Source organism: Clytia hemisphaerica, unplaced genomic scaffold, assembly GCF_902728285.1.
Source record: "Clytia hemisphaerica strain Z4C2 unplaced genomic scaffold, Clytia hemisphaerica genome assembly, whole genome shotgun sequence".
NCBI lineage: Eukaryota > Metazoa > Cnidaria > Hydrozoa > Leptothecata > Clytiidae > Clytia > Clytia hemisphaerica.
In genome coordinates this window covers 1157706-1179712 of record NW_027103852.1, presented here as the reverse complement: position 1 = coordinate 1179712, position 22007 = coordinate 1157706, and the positions used below count along the sequence as shown (strand labels likewise).

The window sequence follows — 22007 nt, the reverse complement described above, 5'->3', positions numbered from 1 at the left end:
GAAAGTATGCAAAACATATGCAAGTTTACACAAAGATTAAAAAGACAACAAAGCATCTTATAAATAAATATTATAATCATTAGAACAATAAAAGATGCAATTTCTTAATCCAAAAGGAAATATTTACAGAACAACAAAAGCCTTTTAGGAATTTGTTCTTAAAGACATTGCATATTCTGTTTTCATGCCATTAAAAAATTCCACCAAGACGGAGTACACACATCAAACTTTCAAAACACGCAAACTGAAAGCAGTAAAAATGAATATGAATTCATGTATAAAACATGGAATTTGGTCAATTTGTACCAAAATTACGAGGTTTTTTAAGTTTTGCTGGAAAGGCTTATGATGACGTCATCAAAATACTTTCAACCTCCATAAACTTTTGATAGGAAGATTTTCAAGGCATGTTTTATACCTCAATTTTTATCAGCATTTCATGCTCTTTCCGCTGGAACCATCAGATTTTGAATATTTTCAATAAAATCATATTTTGACCAGCCACCTGATGACGTCATCTGGCAGGTGGCCAGGTGGAAAAATTTGGTGTTACTGTTTAAAATTAAGTTTTAGACCCTCTAAGGATCATCTGTGCCAAATTTCATGCTTTAATCACCATCTGAAGTATTCTTACGTTTTTATGTGCTAACAGACCTCACTACATATAAAAAATGAACATTCCAATCACAGGGATTTCCCCAGAGACAAGATGTTTACTTTTCGAATTCAAAATTCGAATGAAAGGAAAACATTCGAATCGACAACAAAGGGTTACACCATCAGCATGAATAATAAAAGTATCCACATTGTTCACGTGAAAGGGAAAACCCGTGAGGTGAAACATACACGTGGCGCCCAAAAACTTCTTTCATCAAATTTTATGAAGTTGACTAGGCTAAAGATTTTTAAAGTCGCGTGTCCATCGTTGAAAGTTGTTTTTGGATTTTTATTGAGTTTTTTGGTTTTATTTTCATTTGTTTGTGCATCATGTTACCAAATTGATTTCACAGTTTTCATTAAATAATTATAAAGACAAAAAGACAATATTCTAATAAAAGAGCGTCCCACTTGAACGTCCCACTACCGTCCCACTCATGCTGAGGGGAAGGGAAAGCCCTTTATTACAATTAGAATGTTTTCTTTTCATTCCGAATTCAAATCGTGTTCTGGGGAAACCCCTCTGATTCGAATGATTACTTTGTTATTCTCAATAAATATAAACTCTTCGAAATATAGTCAGGCTGCTGCTGGACCACTTTTGTAAAAACCTTAGTGTGAAGAATCTAAAACCTATTGAAACCTGTTATATATGATTAAAGGGGGTAAAAAAAGTTTTACTGGCCATTAGGTTTTCCCAGATTTAGCCTAGACAAAGTTGCAAAGGATTGAAAGTGTTGGGAAAATATAAAATTGTTCTATAAATTAGACAATATGAGCCTGAAGATAGGAGCCAGAAATTGATTACACATTTTCCGGTGTTTATTTCTGACTCGCACGCATATTGCTTGGTAGCTTTTCGATCAAACATCCAATTTGAATATTATTATTATTCGTTTATCATCCACTATATGATAAAAAAAAAATCAATATATATATTTGGCCGAAATCCTGTGTGTAGGTTGAAAACTGAAGAACAGATCATGTATGTGTTTGTGAAAGTATTCATTTACTCATATTGAGTTCTTTTTTACTCGTACATAATTATCAGAGAAGCAAAAATACAAAAGCCTTACGAGAGAGCGTCCCACTACCGTCCCACCTTAGCGTCCCACTACGTCCCACCCTGAGCGTCCCCACCTACCGTCCCACTTAGCGTCCCACTACCGTCCCACCTTAGCGTCCCACTGCCGTCCCACCTTAGCGTCCCACTACCGTCCCACCTTAGCGTCCCACTACCGTCCCACCTTAGCGTCCCACCTGAGCGTCCCACTCGAGCGTCCCACCTGAGCGTCCCACCGTCCCACGTCCCACTTCTCCAGTATGCCCTTAAAAACATAAAATGAATCAATGGATTTTGATGATATACCTCAGGGGAATACTTTGCTTACTGCGACTGGGGATTTAATTTGGCGATAGATCAATTTCGTAAAATTTGGCGGGGATATAATTTGGCGAATTGGAAATTTTGTCACACTGAAATGGGTGAAAATTACTCAAAATATACTAAAAAGTTGTGATTTTTCACATAATTGTCTTTTTGTTAAATTTGGGGGGGATTTAATTTGGCGAATTGGCAAAATTCACAAATTCGCAAAATTTAATCCCCGCCAAAATTTATCCACTTAAAGTAAGTAATTCAAAGAAATAGAATTATGACGGAATAAATTTAAAATACAGGCGGCAACGAAGCTCGCTTCAAAGACACACTTCCAGTCGTTTATATGTTCATGGCTAGACTTAAGACTTAGGATCTGCGGAACTAAAAGTCCAAGAATGATCCAATATTGCTAAGAATATAGCCTGGAAGTCTATAAACCCCTCCCGAATTGAAATATTCGAATTAAATTATCAATTTGCCCAATTTTTCGCCCGAACTTTAAATTGCTGAAAACGAGGAATTAACCAAAAGTCCCAATATATTTCAACCCTGATTGTACCCTCAACTAAAATCGCGAAATATAATAAAATTGTTCCTATTTTTGGGAGCCCCTTGCATAACACCAAAAATTAGGCAAAACCTAATTCCAAATAAAATATGTTACATTCCATCCAAAATGCAAACAATCAAACATCTTGTAGAGTTCATACCAATCATATTGAAAGTTTTTTATCCATATGGCTTGCTTCTTCTTGTTCCACCTTGTTCCAAGTGACTGAACTTTAGCATTCTCTTAAAGTATTTAAACAAAATGATAACCTGGGACCATACAAAGCTATGTCAGCCTCCCCAATGGTCCCAATCCTCCAATCGACCAACGACAATCCCCTTGGCCAACATCTCCCAATACCAGCGACAATCCCCTTGGTCAACATCTCCCAATACCAGCGACAATCCTCTTGGTCAACCTCTCCAAAACCAGCGACAATCCCCTTGGCCATCATCTCCAAAAACCAGCAACAATCACCTCGACCCAACATTTCATCACCGCCCATCTCCTTTGCCAAATTTAGTTGCAGATATTGTTATACTTGATAATATCTTGATGGTTTGTTTCATACAGTTTTTCCAAAAAGAAGTTACTGTTTGAATGTTGTCTCATTTCGTTTCGTGTGCTACGAAAATTGTACGCTTCACTGCACAAACTACATTTATATCCATGAATGTTCATACTCTAAATCTCTCTACGTTTAGTAACAATGATAGTTTTGAGCCTGCCTTGAGAGATATTGGAAGATTCAACAAAAAAATAATAATTTTCTCTGTCTTCGCTGTAAGATGAGCTTCTTTGCGAATGGAACATTGCTCGAAGTCATAGCGCTAAACCACCAATATAGATTCTACCGAAAGGAGCAAATGCGACGGGCGCGTACTATGGGCGGACGGCCTACCAAAGCTACTCTAGCTAGATACGCAAAAGGGCGTGGCGTCGTAACGAAATAAAAGTTAAACTAAAACTTAACCTCTTAAATTACCACCTAATTTAAAATGAAAAGACACCCTGTCTCAGTGACTCGCAACCAAGCGGATTGATACATTGTGGATTTAGAATGCAAATCGCTTAAGGAAAACAATGTAGTAAAACAGAAATTGTATATTCACCGGTTGGCAGGGGAGCTCCATGGCTGTGATATGGGATATGAAAAGGTTCAAGCACACTTACAGCCGGTACAATTTTCTGGTTGAACATAAATTGACGATGAACTTGGCAGATCTATTGCTGACGAGGGTGTTGGTAGAACTGATATTGATATCATGGACTGGATTGACGACGTCACTTGTAGGGATTTCATTGATGTTGCTGCTAGAGACGGAAACTCGGTTATGGAAGTCGGACGTCTCTGGAGCTCAGAAAAAGACGAGGATATGCTTTCTGCCGACAGATTTGGATAAGCTATAAAAAATGAAAAATGCGAAATTTCAAAATTAAAGGGTTGATAAATTTGGTGCTATCGTTTATAGTTTTTCTTTTTTTTTGATTTCGTAGTCCGTTCGTAGTTGAGACGCTTTGTAGGAAAAAAGTGCAACTTATTCAAACAAAGTTTTGTATTTCAAATTGTTCATAAAAAATTTAGAATTGGAAATTTAGCTATGTTCTTTAGATTTCACTGAAAATAATTGACAGCGCAAAACAGACGTTTCCAGTCTGTGCACTTGCATTTTTTCAGATGTAACAATTCAATCTGATGTACTGGGTGTGCCACAAAAAGGTTTCTCTCTTTAAAACTAATTTTCTAGAAATCTAAACATTTTAAAAGAACAATTCTTCTTTCATTGAAAAGAAGAAAGATAAACTTAAAATTTAATGGGTCCTTTATCAAATTCGATTCATTAGATCAAAAGTTATGCTCAATTGAATAAAAAAGTTACCTTCGGAAAGTGCTCAAAAACGTTAAAAATCGACCTATCAAATTAAACAGAAGCAATTACATGATACATCAATATTTTCGTTTCAGTAATTTAAAAATGATAATTAGCTGTCTAAATGACCTTTTGTTATTATAAAGAAAGATTGAATTTCAATGAAAAGAAGAAAATTTGTCGAAAAAAGCCAAAAAATCTGGTAAAATTCATTAAAATACATCAAAAATGGGTTTCGAGGTAGATCCAGTCTTACATATACTTTATCCAGTCTAACATAGACTTTATCCAGTCTAGTACCAAAAACCTGAGGAAAATTTTGGTAAAAGTAAATTAAATTGATTTTGATGAAGATTTTAAACCCTTTCGACCCTTCATTTTCAACATTTACGTGTTTAGTTATTGAAAAATACTCTTAATCATGTAAAGGCTATTGTAATTGCCAAATTTAAAATAAAAATTTGATAGGTCGATTTTTAACGTTTTCGAGCACTTTCTGAAAGTAACTTTTTTATTCAATTGCGCATAACTTTTGATCTAATGAATCGAAATTAATAAAAGACCTATCAAAATTTAAGTTTATCTTTCTTCTTTCCAACGAAATAGGAATGGTTCTTTTAAAATTTTTAGATTTCGAGAAAATTAATTTCAAAGAGGGAAACTTTTTTGTGGTGCACCCGGTGTAGCGGATTATTTTAACTCCCTGTAAATGTTGACCCCCCCCCCGGTTAAAATGAACTAGGAAATAATGACTCCCTTAGAGTAGAAATCTCCTAGGAAATATTGACTCCCTTAGTAAATCATGACTCCCCGTAAATAAGCCGAGGGAGTCAAGATAAACTAGTTTATCATGACCCCCCCCCAAAGAACTGAAGTCATTGCAGTGCTGTTCGATCGAATGTTTCGAATGTTTTGAGAGATTTGGACGGGAATCAAAAGAGGCTCGGAAAACACGAGTTAAAAAACACGAGTTAAAAAACACGAGTTACAAAAAGCACGAGTTACGTTAAATGTGACGTCATCAATGGGAAATTATGACGTCACAAGTAGATAATTTAACTCGTCAATTTATGGTGCACCTTAAACTGACGAGTTAATTAACTCGTCAATTTATGGTGCACCTTAATCTTACGAGTTAATTAACTCGTCAATTTATGGTGCACCTTAAATTGACGAGTTAAATTTTCATGAAACCAAGTTGGTCAAAAATTCTAAAATTCAGATTAAAATAGGCATACATTCAATATATTATTGACCCGGGGGGGGGCACTGGGTTTGCGGACTGACGGTATGTGCGGGCCAAAAATTGGCTTTTAAAATTGCACCCTTACAGTGCAGCAAAAATCAGTGAAAATCATACCCTTAGAGTGCATTTTCCCCAAAATTTTCTATCCTTTTCGTGCAAAAAATGGTCAAAATTCTAGCATTTTTGGTCAAAATATCTAGATTTTTCAAAAAATTTCTGAAATTTCTACCCTTACAGTGCATCTCTAGTTTTTCCGACCCTTACAGCGCATTTTAAACATACTGGAAAAGGTACCCTTAGGACCCGCACATACCCGTCGGTCTCTTTGCCCAGCTGCCCCCCCCCCCCGGGATTATTGAATTGAAAATTATTAGTAGTCAAAATAGGTTCATTACGAGTACAATTTAAAAATAATTGTACGAAAAAGTTTTAAAATGTTTTGCTAAAAAAGAATATTTTCAGGAATCGTAACCTCTTTGTTAAAGTTCTATTTTTTGCATTTCCCCTTAGCATTTGAGCCAGCCTAAATACTTTTTGTCAACTTCTGTCTCAGTTAAAGACTATAGAATATTATGAGAGAAAATTACCATTCCAATAGTTTTAAACTAAAAATAGGCACAAAAAATAATTTAACTGCCATTTTAGAATTTTTGACCAACTTGGTTTCATGAAAATTTAACTCGTCAGTTTAAGGTGCACCATAAATTGACGAGTTAATTAACTCGTAAGATTAAGGTGTACCATAAATTGACGAGTTAATTAACTCGTAAGATTATGGTGCACCATAAATTGACGAGTTAAATTATCTACTTGTGACGTCATAATATCCCATTGATGACGTCACATTTAACGTAACTCGTGTTTTTTGCAACTCGTGTTTTTTAACTCGTGTTTTTTAACTCGTGTTTTCCGAGCCTCGAATCAAAACATGTGTTTGCTAACTTGTTTAAAAATGGCCGAACGAAATGTTCACGTTCCTTTGGAATAAATCAAGGAATACTTAGGAAAAAAAATATACCCGTACCCTTCACTTGCCTAAGTACCCCCCCCCCGGGCATTGACCGAACTGTAGTTGGCTGTTTGCAAAAATCTGTGGCAGGGTGTCTTCTCAATACATAACATCAAATGAAAGTAAATGAGGAAGATTTAACGTGCGTTGTCAATTCAAACTGAGTCCAAAAGTACAACAAACTACACCTCATTAGATAAATCTAGGTACGCAGGCAAAAGTTTCTTAATGAAGAAAATTGGCACTCTCCAGGCTAGAAAAATGATAACCACCACACCTGCACAACAGAGTTTTTATCTCAGATACATTTTGAAACAGAAATCACCTAGTAATGGGATCATTTATTGATTCTAGTGACTCTGTGAGTAAGTCGAGATGAAGTTCTCAAAAGCAAAAGCAGAAAAAGCTTGTTAAAAGCATTCTAAGTCAAAAAAAGGCGAATTTCCAGGACTCCCGGGGGGGGGGGTTGGGTACTACCCTTGTCGACCGACGGGGGTGCTCCGCTGAGGTTCGAAAAATGGACCCTACGTGGGACTCGAAATTTGCGAAAAAAGTGACCCTGAATGGGACTGAAATTCCAAAATTTTCTCAAATTTTCTACTTTTTCCCCAAATTTTCCAAAAAAAGGCACCCTACGAGGGACTGATTTTTCTATTTTGGTGTTTTTGCGACCCTACCTGGGACTCGTGGAGGTTATAAAAGGTACCCTGACCAGCGGAGCATCCCCGTAACCCATCTTGCCCTAGTACCCCCCCCCCGGGCCAGGACTCCACCTTAAGGTAGATAATAGAGGGGAGTCATTTTAAACCAAAGGGGGTCAAGATTTCCTAGGAAATAGCAACTCTAGGGAGTCTTCATTTACTAGTTTATTTTGAGGTGGGGAGTCACTATTTATTAGTTTATTATGACTGGGGAGTCATTATTTAGGGGAGTTAAATTTTTGTGTGACACCGGTACAAGAACAACAAGATTTTAAATTGGCGAGTACTAGGGCCGCAAAGCTAAACATTGATTTTCTTCAGTTTTATGGTTAGGAAAAGTTATACAGTAATTTTTTTATCTTTTAACCATCATCTGAATACACGTTTTTTTTTTATAAGGAACACGTTTATAAGGAACTCGAGGCTGAAAATGGTTCAAAAAATAAGGAATTGTTAAGGAACTGCTCAGGCTGAGAATAAGTGGATTTGAAAATAATGTACCTTATTGGGACTAATTTGACCAAATTTTGATCTTTCAAGGGGCAACAAGTTCAAAATGTCCTATGTAGTAAGGAACTCGATAAGGAACTTTGAGACTGAAATTCTCTGTAAAAATAAGGAACTCCAGGCTCAGAGCAAAGTTAAGGTTCCTTATAAAAAAAAAAACGTGTAATGAATTTGTATAAGCACTCATTGTTTTCGAATGTGGAAAGAAAAGGTTTTAATTAAAAGTTGTTAGCGCGATTATCCAAATTAAATTATAAAAATAAACAGCATTGAACATTACCTGACTTTACTTGATGGTGATGAACCAACATGGTACACAAAAGGACTAGGAACCAGCCCATTTTGATTATCAGATTTTTGTTTCAAAAATTGTAGTCAAGAAATCTTAAATTGATGTCTTTTACTTTGTGTATGGTCACATTAACAGTCACAGTCACAGTCACGTCTTTGAATGAGGGAAATTTCTTCTGAGTAAAGCTTTCATATTCTTATCGTGTTTCTTTAGCTCATTTACCAACGTTAATACACCTGCCAAAAGTAAACAAATGATGCACTCAAAACGTTTTCATATATTCTCTTTTGCGTAGGAAAAGCAAATAAATGATTAGATCGTATTTATTTTAGGTATATGCTGTTCACACAAAGGTTAGTACCCTGCAAAAAACAAACTCGTCTTTCAGCGAGAAAAATTTACACGGAAGGATAACGGTTTTCATATTAAAATGACACAAAACACCCGCTCGATTGGCGGGCCCCTTTCCGACAGACAGATCTGGTCATTCAGAGTTAATCAATATGGTCAGATTTCCCAAATTTTACACTCTTTAAAGTGCAATTTTTCTCATATTTGCTTATTTCTACCCTTACAAAGCTATTTTGGAAGCTTAGAAAAGGACCCTCAAGGGGAATACGTTTACCTTGAGTGAGTGTCCCCCCTATCCGGGGGTTCCAGGCGTATCAAAAATGATCTGAAAATTTACTTCGTGTCCAGGGGTAAATTGATGCTTCCCCATGGATGAAAAACATACGTGTTTAAGGGTGAAAATGAAAATGTCTAGGGGTTAATCGCTGAAAAATTGATCTCATATTGTATTTATGCATAATCAAGTATCCCATAGGGGATAGCTTGGAGTGCAAAGTTTTCCCATTTGAGTTCAAAAAGAGATGCAAACAAAATTAATTTTCTAGGGGTGGGGGGCTGAAATTGTAGGTTTTTTCTTTCCAACGGGTATGAAATTTGAAATTTTAGCCATATTTTCAAGTGGGCAGGGGTCCCACCGGGTCTGTGACACAGGGGTATCAAAACAGAAATAGAAGCCCGCAGGGAGTGAAGGCCCAGCTTATAGAACAGACAGACAGACAGACAGACAGACAGACAGACAGACAGACAGACAGACAGACAGACAGACAGACAGACAGACAGACAGACAGACAGACAGACAGACAGACAGACAGACAGACAGACAGACAGACAGACAGACAGACAGAGGTGTCAGTGGTAAAACTTTAAATAGGTTTTAGCTTTGAAGCAAAATCAAAAGAGACAAAATTCTTTCAAACTTTGCAGACATCAGCAGAAATAAGCAAACTTTTTGAAAATTGCTCATGTCAGCAAAATTCAAACGAAAAATTTTTTCAAAACCGTCCTTTCGATGCTTTTGGAATTCGAACAGTTTTCCCTGTAGATAAAATTTCAAAAACATTTATAAAAATGGACGTTTTGCTGATAAAGATGTCATATTGAATAATTTTAAAACCCCAGCAGTAAAACAGTGACAAAATAACACATACTTAATTATAAATCGAAAAAATACAATAAAATAATTTTTTACATGAGCCAATGAAGTCCAATCTCACAAAAACATCTGTAATCATTTAGCAACTACACTTTCTCATTCCTGGGAGGCCATTCATAAGCTACTTTACAATGAGAAAGAAATTGCCGGTTTCATACACGACGCTTGCCGTGCGTCAGTTTATTCCATTAAAAAAGCAACGAGATTTTCAGACACACATATATCGCGACCTAGCCCGACTAGTAGATTTGACAAAATGTTGAAAAAGAGGCTTTAAAGCAAAATTCACAACAAAAAGCCTATTGTGTCAAAATCATTATTTCACCCTATAATAATATAATAATATTCTTTTTAGACTAAAAAAACATAAAAAAATTACTAAGAAATCGTTGGCATCTAAACTGCAGACCAAGATGCCACAAATTTCAAAACGTTTGGAAGGAAAAGTTGCCATCGTTACCGCTTCTACGGCTGGGTATGTTTTTATGTTGTCATTCTTTTAAATATCAAAAAGTATGAAATTGGTCTCAAAAGATTTTGAAATGAAATAGAGATTTATTCGAGATACTCGTGACGTCATGTTTCATACGGAATTATCCACTATTTTCGGTGTTTCCGTATACAGCATTACGTCATAAATATCATAAATAAAAAAACAAGTGATTTCGAGATGCTGTCGAATTTTTAGTTTTGTATTCCGTTTTTATCCATAGAATTGGTTATGCAATCGCAGAGGGTTTAGCAGAAAACGGTGCAAAAGTTGTTATTAGTAGTCGTAAAGAGACAAATGTAGAAGAAGCACTTCAACAATTGAAATCAAAAGGTTTGGATGTTTCAGGATGTGTTTGTCATGTTGGTAAAACAGAAGATAGAGCAAAACTTTTGGAATTGGTAAGTTGCTTAAAATATTACCGTTTCATTACATTTTGAGTTAACATTAGAAATGCTTGTCAATATACGATATTCTATTCGTGAATGTGATGGATCGATTAAATTTCACAAGTAAAATAATGGTGAAATTCTCATGATTTAATTTTGCGAGTCAAAGTTTTGAAACAATTCTCGTGAATTCAATATCGCGTTTGAACCTTAAAAATCAGCTAAAAATGGTCAAAAGTTTTGTGTGGATTTGATTTTGCGAGTAGCAATGTCATGTGATTTAATGATTTTGATTTTCACTCAAAAGGTTAATCAGGGCAATCACTGGAAAACCTGGAAAAGAATGCTTTTATTAGAATCAAATAATCAATAGCTCAGGGAAATTCATTTCTTGATTTCTGTCTGAACTCTGAAAATTTAATCTCGCGAAGAGGTTATTAGTAGAATTTCAGGGAAACTCAGGAATCGATTTTTCAAAAAATTTTGATAATTCGGGGATATTTTTCGAACCCTGGGTATTTAATCTTCCGAAGATTAGCCGGAATAAATTACCTCAACTGGATTAATCTTTGGCGTGGAAAAATTAGATTTTTAGTCTCAGTTGAATTAAAAATTACGTGGTATTTTACTAAGAAATGCATATTCTCCATATAATTTCTATCTTAAACAAAAATTTCATTAAATTTGGCGGGGGGGGTTTAATTTGGCGAATGGCCGATTCTTGAAATTTTGGCAGGATTTAGTATTTGTTTTTATTATTTGTAAATGGGAAAAGGTTAATTGATTTCTTATGATTGTTACCCTTTTTTTCTTAACACTAACAGACATTGAAACAATATGGACAACTTGATATATTGGTGAACAATGCAGGAATCAGTCCAGCTTTTGGTCCACTGCTCAAAGTATGTTCACAATTACAGTCTTTTTTATCAATTAAGCCAACTGGTTGTGTCGGTTTGTACTCAAACACTGTCATGTAACTTGATTCTATGAAAAGTGTTGGTGAATGTGCAAAGTGGACATTTCAATTGAAAGAGCCGTTTTTAGCAGTTTTTTTTCTAAAAAACAAATTTAAGTTATAACCGGGCGTTTATTTGTATAAGTGCATTTCTTATGTTTGTTTCATTTTAGACAACATCTGAACAATGGGATAAGGTATGCAAGAGAGAGAGAACTTTATTTAATTTTACATTCTATTCTTCTCCTCTGTTTCAAAATAAATTCCCTAAAAATAACATTTTGATTTTATATAAAAATATAGTGTAAAAGTAAAAGTGAACTTTTTTGAATTTGATTCACATCAATTTACAATCGTTTCTTGATAAGAACTGCACCCATAACGAGGACGATAGTTGCCAAAATTGCAATGATTGCTATGCCAGTTGGTTTCAGTATCGCTCCATTGTCTTTTTGACGTGCTTTTTGTTCTAGAAAAATTTAATTTGGTGTGTGATCCAAAAAAAATTTAATTTGAATCTAATTTGACGGATTGCCGGAAAATTTGAAGGCAAAAATTAATTTAAGCAGGAATTGAATTTTGCGGACTTCCGCCAAACCCACCGAATTTTCTTTCCGCCAAAATTTCTTCCTCTATTAAAGTGACAGTCAGTGTCATCAGTAAACAATCCTGGAACTTAGCTAGAATGATGGTTCTTATCAAATTGAAAAAAAATATACTACGGACCCAGTTTGCGTGAATTTCGACTTTGCACACTAATTGAACAGATCTATGGCGTTTCAGAGAAAATTCAGTTCGGAGTCTTAAATGGAAATCTTTTAGTGGCTTATATAGAAAAAATTTGAAAGAATAACCATAGCAGTTTTACAATACACAATTTTGTAGCACTAATTGGAAAAATGGAAATTTTCCTTTACTGTACCTTGTCTCTGTGGCTTCTCAATGATATAGATTGGTTCTGAAGAAACTGTTCTTTTCTGTAGAACAACAGCCTGGTTTTCCTCTTCATCATTTAGCCTCCGTTTTCTTCTATTGGAAGTTTGCCCACATCTTTTGCATTCTTCACTCAACCTCCAAAATGCATCGTTTTTACAAACTAAAACTTCACACACGATCACAACAGTATTTGAATCACCGAAGTAACGGAATGCTGATAATTCCCACGAAAATTGATTAAGAGAAGTTGCCAGTGAAGTGATGACAGTTGTTTCCTTGACATTCGGACTAACGCATCTGCAAAATGATAGAGATTTAAGATAGAGATCCTTTTTTCTGAATTGAAATTTGATTTTATAGCCTAATTTGACAATTTATATAAGTTGTTTTATTGACAGTCGGGCTTAACGCATCTACAAAATGGTAAAGATATTATTAAAGAGGGCTCTTTTCGATTGAGGATTTGATAAAAATCAGCTTTACAGTTTATTAATTGTTGGACAATCGGGTAAAGAGCCTGTTTTCAAATTCAGGAATTAATTTCACAACCAAATTGACAGTTTATTAGCAAAAGATGAGATATCAGATCAAGAGCCTTTTTTCAATAATTGAGCATTTTAATTGTGGAGTTTGAGGAGTCCAATTAGTGAAGTCTGTCACGAAAAAAAAAATGCTGAACTTGCTCCTCTGTTGATAGTGTTTCTTGGCGATAGAATGCCTATTATTATTATTATTATTATTCTTTGATGTAAAGTGTTGGATAAAATCTGAAAATATAAAGAGTGTTTTACTCTTTATCGAGTTTGATTTCACGCTTCATTTGACATCGAGGTTTTTGATAAACATTGAACGTTGTACCTGTTTGAAATCAAATCGTATCTTCCGCTTCCATCTATTCTAGTTGCGTAACAATTTTGAGGTGAAGTTTTCACATCTTTCGGAGCGTTTGGGAGGTTTAAAGTGAATCGCAAACGATCTCCAATAGTGACCATTTGTTGTTCTTTGTCGCTGTCTGGTCGAGTCATTTTCAATTCCAGTTGGAAATTTGATGTACCATCTAAAATAAAAGGATCCTAATAAAATCCTCTTCAAACATTCCCTTTTTAAAAGAATTTTTCTGAGAAATTCAAGATCCTCAATTACCCTTTTAAGCATCGGGCAAGTTCTTTTAAAGCTATTTCCAACATCAACTAGTTCAATCTTTACACAATCTCTGGATCCAGAAAGAATTAGAAACTCGTTAGCTTTGAGCCTCCTTTTTAACATGGTTACTTGTAGAACCATTTTTTTTTCCAAAAAATAACGTCAAAATGTCAATCAAGACAATTTTATGAAATTTTGGCCAATATTCGAACAAAATGCTTTAATTTTTTTCTGTTGAAACATGAAGCTCAATAAATATTTTTAGCAAATAATTAATTTTTTTCAGATTTAGAAAGATATTTAAAGAAAGTATTTTTATAAGAAACAATACCTTTTAAAAGGAGAAATTTTAGGGGAAAGAAAGTTGATTAGGTGCATTTACTCGAAAATACACCATCATTCAATTTAAATTCACACCAAATTTGATTAATTTTTTTTGTTTCCCAAATTTTTTTCTATCTTGAGCTTAAAACAGGTTTATTGCTTATTTTAAAACACTGAAGATATCCTTCAAACGCAAAATTAAATTACCGCAAAATTAATATTTTCCAGCCATCCGCTTATTTGTATTCCCTCGAAAAAAACTTTTTCGTTCATTCACCTAAAAAAAAAATTCAACAATATTTTTTCCTTTAAATACTCACTGATTGACGGATAGTTCTGGATCTCATCTTCGACTTCAAGATTCATTTTCTCTTTGACCTTGCGCTTCAAATAGCATTTGACTTTATACCCGAAACTGATCGGTGAACTATGCACTGGTCGTTTGGCCTTGTATTCCAAAATAAGTTTTTGTACAAATACAATGTTATCATTTTCTTCAGACGATTTGATTACACATTCGGTATAATTTGAACCAATCCAAAGTCTTCCGTTTCTGATCCGACCTACCGAAGTCTTATTAACTGAGCTGCAGTTATTGTTACCAGAAAACCTGATAGAGTAGGGTACCGTCTTTACTGATAATTGTTTTAAACTGAATCCAGCTTCGAAACCATTGGAGTGACATTCTAATTTGAGCATATCCTCGGGTGGAGGTGTGGGCACAACAACTGTCACCAAAAGAGGTAATAGACCTTTTCATAAATTACGTCACGAACATCACTTGCCTCGTTTTGAAATTATTGTCATGATGATTAACTTCCAGCGGATTTTATTAAAACTACTTCGTATCCATAAAAAAATCATTTAATGTCTCAAGGGACATAATCACCATGGTAATTATTTGAATACAAGGTAATTGATGTTCCGGACAAAATTTATGAAAAGGTTTCATTAAAATAGATGGTAGATTTTAGAATATTAAGGCCAGCAATTATGACCCGAGTTCTGAACACCGTTACTTTACCACGAAGGTCAAATTGGTAAAAATTGTATGGATCTTAAATTCAATTTCGCAAAGACAACTTTTGCCAAAATACCAGAAAATATTGAGGAATGCCTCAACACTGACAGAGTAGAATATACAAAAGAATTTCGTAAATTTTGTGCAATTCTTTTGTTTAAAAATTCTGTATAAGCAATAATTGTAATAATCGTAGGATACGTTAGCTCTAGTTTGAACGGTCGCCTTTCTGCTCTGCCTATTCTAATTGTTTGATTAGGGGAAAAGTGGGCAGAAAGTCGGTGTTAAAATCTTTGCTTCGAAAAGATTGAAAAAAAAACATTGCATTGACGTCGAAAGAGGGCAATGTGTTGACTTAAGACAACCAACTTTTTGCCCACTTTAATTCACAATTAGAATAAGGGTTAGAATATGTAGGGCGGAAAGTCTGCCGTCTTAACTAGAGCTTAAATGGCTTAAATTTCGTCAACTTTCCGTTATTCTCTTACCTTTATTGCACTTTGTTAACAAGAAGACAAACTTCCCAGGAACATCAACATTCGAATTAGTTGTCAGATTACTTTTAGTAAGATTGAAACGAACATTTATCGATTTATTACACGCAGATGGTTCAGAAAAACCAATGTTGTGATAACCAGATCTATCAATTCGATCATAATTGAAAATAGTGTATGTGTTTTTGTAATCCGTAGCTATGACGACTTGATAACGGAATAAGATGTTTCGGATTTCGTAGTAAGGAACGTTATTGTATGTTACAACGATTGCTTCTTTTGATTTGAAGGACGACACAGATTTTAAAAGTGAGATATCTCTGTCAACAAGATTCAATATATTTTGATCTTTAGTGGTACGGTACAGAATGTTGTTACCAAGACTTCTCATATCGTAATTAAATGGAACAAGCACTGGATAAGATGAAGTTAAGGAAGCTTTTGCGCTGGTTTTTGGTTGGTCGACAGTGATGTATCCGTTACTACTTATCTAGTATCAAACAAAGAATAAGTATTCAAAACAAACGTTCTAGTAACAACTCATTTTCCTTTTATATAAACTTCTACGTAGTTTTTCTCTATGGGTGATGAGAGGCATTCGAACTAATCTCAATCTTGGACTAAAAGTTTTGTCAAAATTCACCAAAATTAGCTCCTTCAAGGTATGATTTTGAAAGATCGTTGTTTTATGTTTAACCCTATTCATAATTGGCTTTTAGGGGTGGTTCAAAACTAAGGGGGGGTTTTCCTGTACCACTTAACTTTTGATCTAGTTGGTATTTTTTGGATAAAATTTGACACACCAGATCCTTGTCATTATAAGGTATCCTAAATCTTTTTGATGACGAAATTCATCGTGCCCAAAGTGAGCAAAAACCGAAAATTTCCTTTGTTCTTATAAAAAGTTATTGTACAAACAAACAAGGGTTTAAGAAAAAAGTTCCCTGAATCTAAATGCCTATTTTATCCTAAATATTCAAAAAATTACGGTTTAAACGATATATTTGACATAAAAATAAATTTGTATTGGAAATGTGTCAATTTTCGTGACACCTTACTGTCAGAAATGCCATCATGTTTAAGGTGTGAAAATTTCTAGATGGTCAAATTTTTTTATTTCGAAGCTAAATTAAAGTTTTAGGAATTTACAAAAAATTTCATGCCAAAAGCTCTATTATTTCAGGAGCTATTAACATTAGTTTCACCCTTAGTACGAATAGGGTTAAGGTATTTTTAGATTGAATAAGGGTCAGCTAAATTAATTAGATATATGACTAAAAAGTGAGTTTCTATCTTCTGACAATAGTTATATGACTTACTCTTAACAAACAAGGAAAATAGTTTTGAAGAGCCTACAGTATGGGAAACTGACATTGGCGGAAAATTTGTTAACGAATATTATACTTACACAAAGTTTGGATCTGTTAGCTGTTGAAAACAATGGAAATTCTTTCGAAAATGACGAAAAGCAAGTTGCAACATCGTCACCAGCTTGTACAAATTGATCTCCAAATTGTGGACCAAATGGAATAGATGCTTTAAAAGATAAATTGAAAGATAAGTAATCGTAACAGATCGTAAAACTGAAAAAGATCTTATTTCACTTGATTTGTTAGGATGAAAAAAGGTGTTCATATTTTCGGCGTACTACACGCAGCAGCAAAATTTAAAACATTTGTCTTAAATAAAGTCTTGTCCAAAATATTTGCAGTTTATACTTAGCCCATGTGTTTTGTTTTGTTTCTGATAGGCTAGCGAATGGAAAATAAACGCCGGCGAATTCTAGATTCTAGGCCGGCGTTGATTAGCGTGAATAATGTACTTGAGAGAAGCCAAACCGATTTTTAGACATGTGAATTCTTATCGTTACTTGGATCGGCGAAATTCGCTGTTCGTTGAGTCTATATAAGTCTCCTGATTAAATTTCTTAACCAATATATAAAGCAGAATTACCTTTTTCTAAGTTACAGTTTGTTAATAAGAAAATGAATTTCCCTGGTGACCCAACATTTGAAGATGTTGTTAGTCGACTTCTATTGAGGTCAAAGTTTTCGGTCATTCTACAAGCGAATGACCCGTCAGGTTCAGCAAAACCAATATTGTCATAGCCGGAATTATCGATTCGATCATAATTGAAGATAGTGTATTAGTCCGGCGGCGAAAAGGGCTTTTTTGCATCAACCCTTACAAGTAGTAAATATGGGTTTTTATTTTATTTTCTCATTATATGGTCCCTTGGGACCCCAAAACTGGTTTTTGCCAAGCTGGCAAAGGTGGGGGAAATTTTTTATGGGGGCTTGAAGGGGGTAGGGTCATTTTAGCCTAGGGGTCCTTAGAAAGTCGATTTTTGAAGTTCTCATTTAGCTAAAACTGATTGTACCATCAGATAGAGCTTGAAGAGTAGATCTCCAAAATGGGGTCATTTGTCTCATTTGGCGGACTTAGTCCCCTGGAATTGGCCGATACGTCTTCAAAAATGCAATATTTTGTGCTGACGTCAGCATTTTTGAGAAAATTTTCAGCGAAAGATACCAATTTTAACAGATGCGTCTCGAAGAGTACTATCGATTAGAGGGGTCATTTATAGGGTTTCCTAGGCTAGATCATGAGATATAAGAGTTTGAAATTTTGCTGACTCAGCAGAAAAGGGCCAAAAACGTTGAAAAACGCTGAGTCAGCAAAATTTCAAACTCAAATATCTCATGATCTAGCCTAGGAAACCTTATAAATGACCCCTCTAATCGATAGTACACTTCGAGACGCATCTGTTAAAATTGGTATCTTTCGCTGAAAATTTTCTCAAAAATGCTGACGTCAGCACAAAATATTGCATTTTTGAAGACGTATCGGCCAATTCCAGGGGACTAAGTCCGCCAAATGAGACAAATGACCCCATTTTGGAGATCTACTCTTCAAGCTCTATCTGATGGCACAATCAGTTTTAGCTAAATAAGAACTTCAAAAATCGACTTTCTAAGGACCCTCAGGCTAAAATGACCCTACCCCCTTCAAGCCCCCATAAAAAAATTTCCCCGGCTTTGCCAGCTTGGCAAAAACTGGTTTTGGGGTCCCAAGGGACCATATGATGGGAAAATAAAATAAAAACCCATATTTACTAATTGTAAGGGTGATCCTGGATCGCCGCCGGACTATATGTATTTTTGTAATCCGTAGCTATAACAACTTGATAACGAAATATCATGTTTCGATTATTGTAGTAAGGAACGTTATTAAAAGTTACGATGATTGCTTCTTTTGATTTGAACGATGAAGTAGTGTTTTTCTGACTATGTAAAAGTCCAATATTTCTGTCTATCAACATCAATGTATTTTGATCTGTTGTGGAGCGGTACAGAATATCTTTCCCACGACTTTTCATATCAAAATTGAATGGGACGAGTACTGAGTAGTAGGAGGTTAAAGATGCTTTTGTGTCTGTTACTGATTGGTCCACTGTGATGTAACCATTGCTGCTAATCTGAAATTAGAAGTTCAGAAAATCAAGTACATTCCATACTGATTCTTTAGAAGAAAACGAGAGAAAACTTCCATTGAAACTTTGAGGCAGAAATATAATTTTATCTCCCAATGTGCACTCAAAAGTCCCAAACTCCCAAATTCGTCTTTTCTCATGTTTCTATAAAAGTCAAGTCTAAGGTAGTAAGAATATGTTAAGAATATTTCACCCCTTCACCCCAAAGTACACTATTTTTATATAACAAAAGGCGTGTTTATGTTTTTCTTGATGCTATTTCAGTTTAGTTCAGAGGAGATGTTAGTGTGAGTGCAACAGAAATCTTTTTCACACAATTTTGAAATCAAGTTCCCCAGAAAAACAACTTACGCAAACTTGGGATCTGTTGGTTGTTGAAAATAATGGGAATCTTTTGGAGAACGAAGAGAAGCAGGTTGAAGAACTGTCGCCTTCGTTAGCAAAACTATCACCATAGGATTGTCCATATGGGATGAACTCTGAAAAACAGTATTATTTCGATGGTATTCATATTTTACTAATGTAAAAATTTATGTGGAAAAACCATTGAATTTGATTCATCCAACAACTTTTTCAGAATAACTTTTTTTATGACTTAACTAAGGGTACCTATTCTTTATTGATCAATTAGCAATGAAATATCTTACATTGAAATGTAGAAAAGTATTGACAGAAAAATAAGCATTAAAAAACAAATTGGTTTACCTCTGTTATTCGTGCAATTGGTCAATAAATAGACAAATTTTCCAGGTTTACCAACGTTGGAAGATGTTGTTAGTTTGTTTCCATTGAGAATAAAACGTTTGTATGGTGTGCAAGAGACCTCTCCATCTGGTTCAGCGTAACCGATATTGTCATAGCCTGGATTATCGATTCGATCATAATTGAAAATAGTGTATGTGTTTTTGTAATCGGTAGCTATGACAACTTGAAAACGGAATAAGATGTTTCGCTTATCGTAGTAAGGAACATTATTGAAAGTGATGACAATTGCTTCTTTTGATTTAAAAGATGGAGCAGATTTTGAAAGTGATATATCTGTGTCAATCATGTTTAATATATTCTGTTGTGTTGTAGAGCGGTAAAGAATATCTCTGCCGTAACTTTTCAAGTCATAATTGAATGGGACGAGTACAGAGTAATAAGAAGTCAATGATGCTCTCGTGTCTGTGTTTGAATTATCTACTGTGATGAAACCATTGCTATTTATCTGAAAATGAAAATTTGTTCGTAAATTCTTAGTATTCTGCTCCTGAAATGTATTATTTGATTTCGGATCAAAGAAACACTTACTGGATTTAGTCTTCAAAATGTAATTTCAAAGTTTATATCAAGTGTTAAGAACTCACTTGGAATGTAAGAAACTTACGCAAACTTGGGATCGGTTGGCTGTTGAAAATAATGGGAATCTTTTGGAGAACGAAGAGAAGCAGGTTGAAGAACTGTCACCTTCGTTAGCAAATCGATCACCATAGGATTGTCCATATGGGATGAACTCTGAAAAACAAGGTTTTTTCGATAGTATTCATATTTTACTAATGTAAAAATTTATTTGGGAAATATTTTGAATTTGATTACAGCCAACTTTTTCAGAATGGCTTAACTAAGTGTACCTGTTCTTTATTGATCAATGTTAACAATGAAATATATCTTACATTGAAATGTCGAAAAGACAGGAGAGAAAAATCGAGCATGCCAAAACAAATTGGTTTACCTTTGTCGTTAGTACAATTGGTCAGCAAGAAGACAAATTTTCCAGGTTTACCAACGTTGGAAGATGTGGTTAGTGTGTTTCCATTGAGGTTAAAACTTTTATATGGTGTGCAAGAGACCTCTCCATCTGGTTCAGCGTAACCGATATTGCCATAGCCTGGATTATCGATTCGATCATAATTGAAAATAGTGTATGTGTTTTTGTAATCGGTAGCCATGACAACTTGAAAACGGAATAAGATGTTTCGCTTATCGTAATAAGGAACATTATTGAAAGTGATGACAATTGCTTCTTTTGATTTAAAAGATGGAACAGATTTTGAAAGTAATATATCTTTGTCAATCATGCTTAATATATTCTGCTGTGTTGTCGAGCGGTAAAGAATATCTCTGCCGTAACTTTTCAAATCATAATTGAATGGGACAAGTACTGAGTAATAAGAAGTCAATGATGCTCTTGTGTCTGTGTTTGAATTATCTACTGTGATGAAACCATTGCTATTAATCTAAAAAATGAAAATTTGATTCGTCAATTTCTTAGTGTTCTGCTCCTGAAAAGTATTATTTGATATTGGGTTGATCAAACACTCGTTAGCATTACTGGATTTCATCTTCAAAATGTAATTTCAAAGTTGATATCAAGTGTTAAGAACTCACTTGGAATGTAAAAAACTTACGCAAACTTGGGATCGGTTGGCTGTTGAAAATAATGGGAATCTTTTGGAGAACGAAGAGAAGCAAGTTGAAGAACTGTCGCCTTCGTTAGCAAAACGATCACCATAGGATTGTCCATAAGGAATGAACTCTGAAAAACAAGGTTTTTTCGATACGTTTTATATTTTTGCCAATATGGGAGAAATTTATATTCAATTACATCCAACTTAACTCATGATACAGCAACTAAAGATATTTGTTTTTATTGATCAATGAGATATTACTAGCATTGCAAAACAAGTTAATTTACCTCTGTCATTCGTGCAATTGGTCAGCAAGAAGACAAATTTTCCAGGTTTACCAACGTTGGAAGATGTGCTTAGTGTGTTTCCATTGAGGTTAAAACTTTTATATGGTGTGCAAGAGACCTCTCCATCTGGTTCAGCGTAACCGATATTGCCATAGCCTGGATTATCGATTCGATCATAATTGAAAATAGTGTATGTGTTTTTGTAATCGGTAGCTATGACAACTTGAAAACGGAATAAGATGTTTCGCTTATCGTAATAAGGAACATTATTGAAAGTGATGACAATTGCTTCTTTTGATTTAAAAGATGGAACAGATTTTGAAAGTAATATATCTTTGTCAATCATGCTTAATATATTCTGCTG

General features: G+C 34.7%; 4 protein-coding genes across 5 annotated transcripts in view; 1 reads left to right on the top strand and 3 right to left on the bottom strand.

Moving 5' to 3' along the window:
• Positions 1 to 8372, bottom strand: part of LOC136807975 (uncharacterized) — a 17630-nt gene extending 9258 nt beyond the window's left edge. The window contains exons 1-2 of the mRNA XM_067064603.1: positions 8203 to 8372; positions 3762 to 3992 (exon numbers count right to left, since the gene is read on the bottom strand). Of these exons, the coding sequence (XP_066920704.1) occupies positions 3762 to 3992; positions 8203 to 8263 (292 nt within the window). The 5' untranslated portion in view covers positions 8264 to 8372. The remainder of the gene's footprint in view (positions 1 to 3761; positions 3993 to 8202) is intronic.
• Positions 1 to 22007, top strand: part of LOC136807980 (dehydrogenase/reductase SDR family member 4-like) — a 47807-nt gene that overhangs the window by 10692 nt on the left and 15108 nt on the right. Inside the window, exons 1-4 of one of the 2 annotated variants that reach the window (XM_067064608.1) lie at positions 10078 to 10193; positions 10432 to 10609; positions 11422 to 11499; positions 11729 to 11752. In XM_067064608.1, coding sequence (XP_066920709.1) covers positions 10132 to 10193; positions 10432 to 10609; positions 11422 to 11499; positions 11729 to 11752 — 342 coding nt within the window. In that variant the 5' untranslated portion in view covers positions 10078 to 10131. Of the gene's footprint in view, positions 1 to 10077; positions 10194 to 10431; positions 10610 to 11421; positions 11500 to 11728; positions 11753 to 22007 lie in introns of those variants that run through there. The other variant, XM_067064609.1, reaches the window with a different exon arrangement.
• On the bottom strand, positions 11771 to 17701 carry LOC136807976 (uncharacterized). The gene is made up of 7 exons (XM_067064604.1): positions 17427 to 17701; positions 16882 to 17009; positions 15468 to 15963; positions 14279 to 14686; positions 13350 to 13548; positions 12478 to 12788; positions 11771 to 12024 (listed from the first exon to the last, which is right to left on the bottom strand). Exons 1-7 carry the CDS (start codon positions 17530 to 17532, stop codon positions 11903 to 11905), a joined length of 1770 nt encoding a protein of 589 aa, XP_066920705.1. The 5' UTR covers positions 17533 to 17701; the 3' UTR covers positions 11771 to 11902.
• On the bottom strand, positions 18521 to 21989 carry LOC136807974 (uncharacterized). The gene is made up of 7 exons (XM_067064601.1): positions 21644 to 21989; positions 21357 to 21484; positions 20681 to 21185; positions 20336 to 20463; positions 19672 to 20176; positions 19318 to 19445; positions 18521 to 18951 (listed from the first exon to the last, which is right to left on the bottom strand). Exons 1-7 carry the CDS (start codon positions 21987 to 21989, stop codon positions 18589 to 18591), a joined length of 2103 nt encoding a protein of 700 aa, XP_066920702.1. The 3' UTR covers positions 18521 to 18588.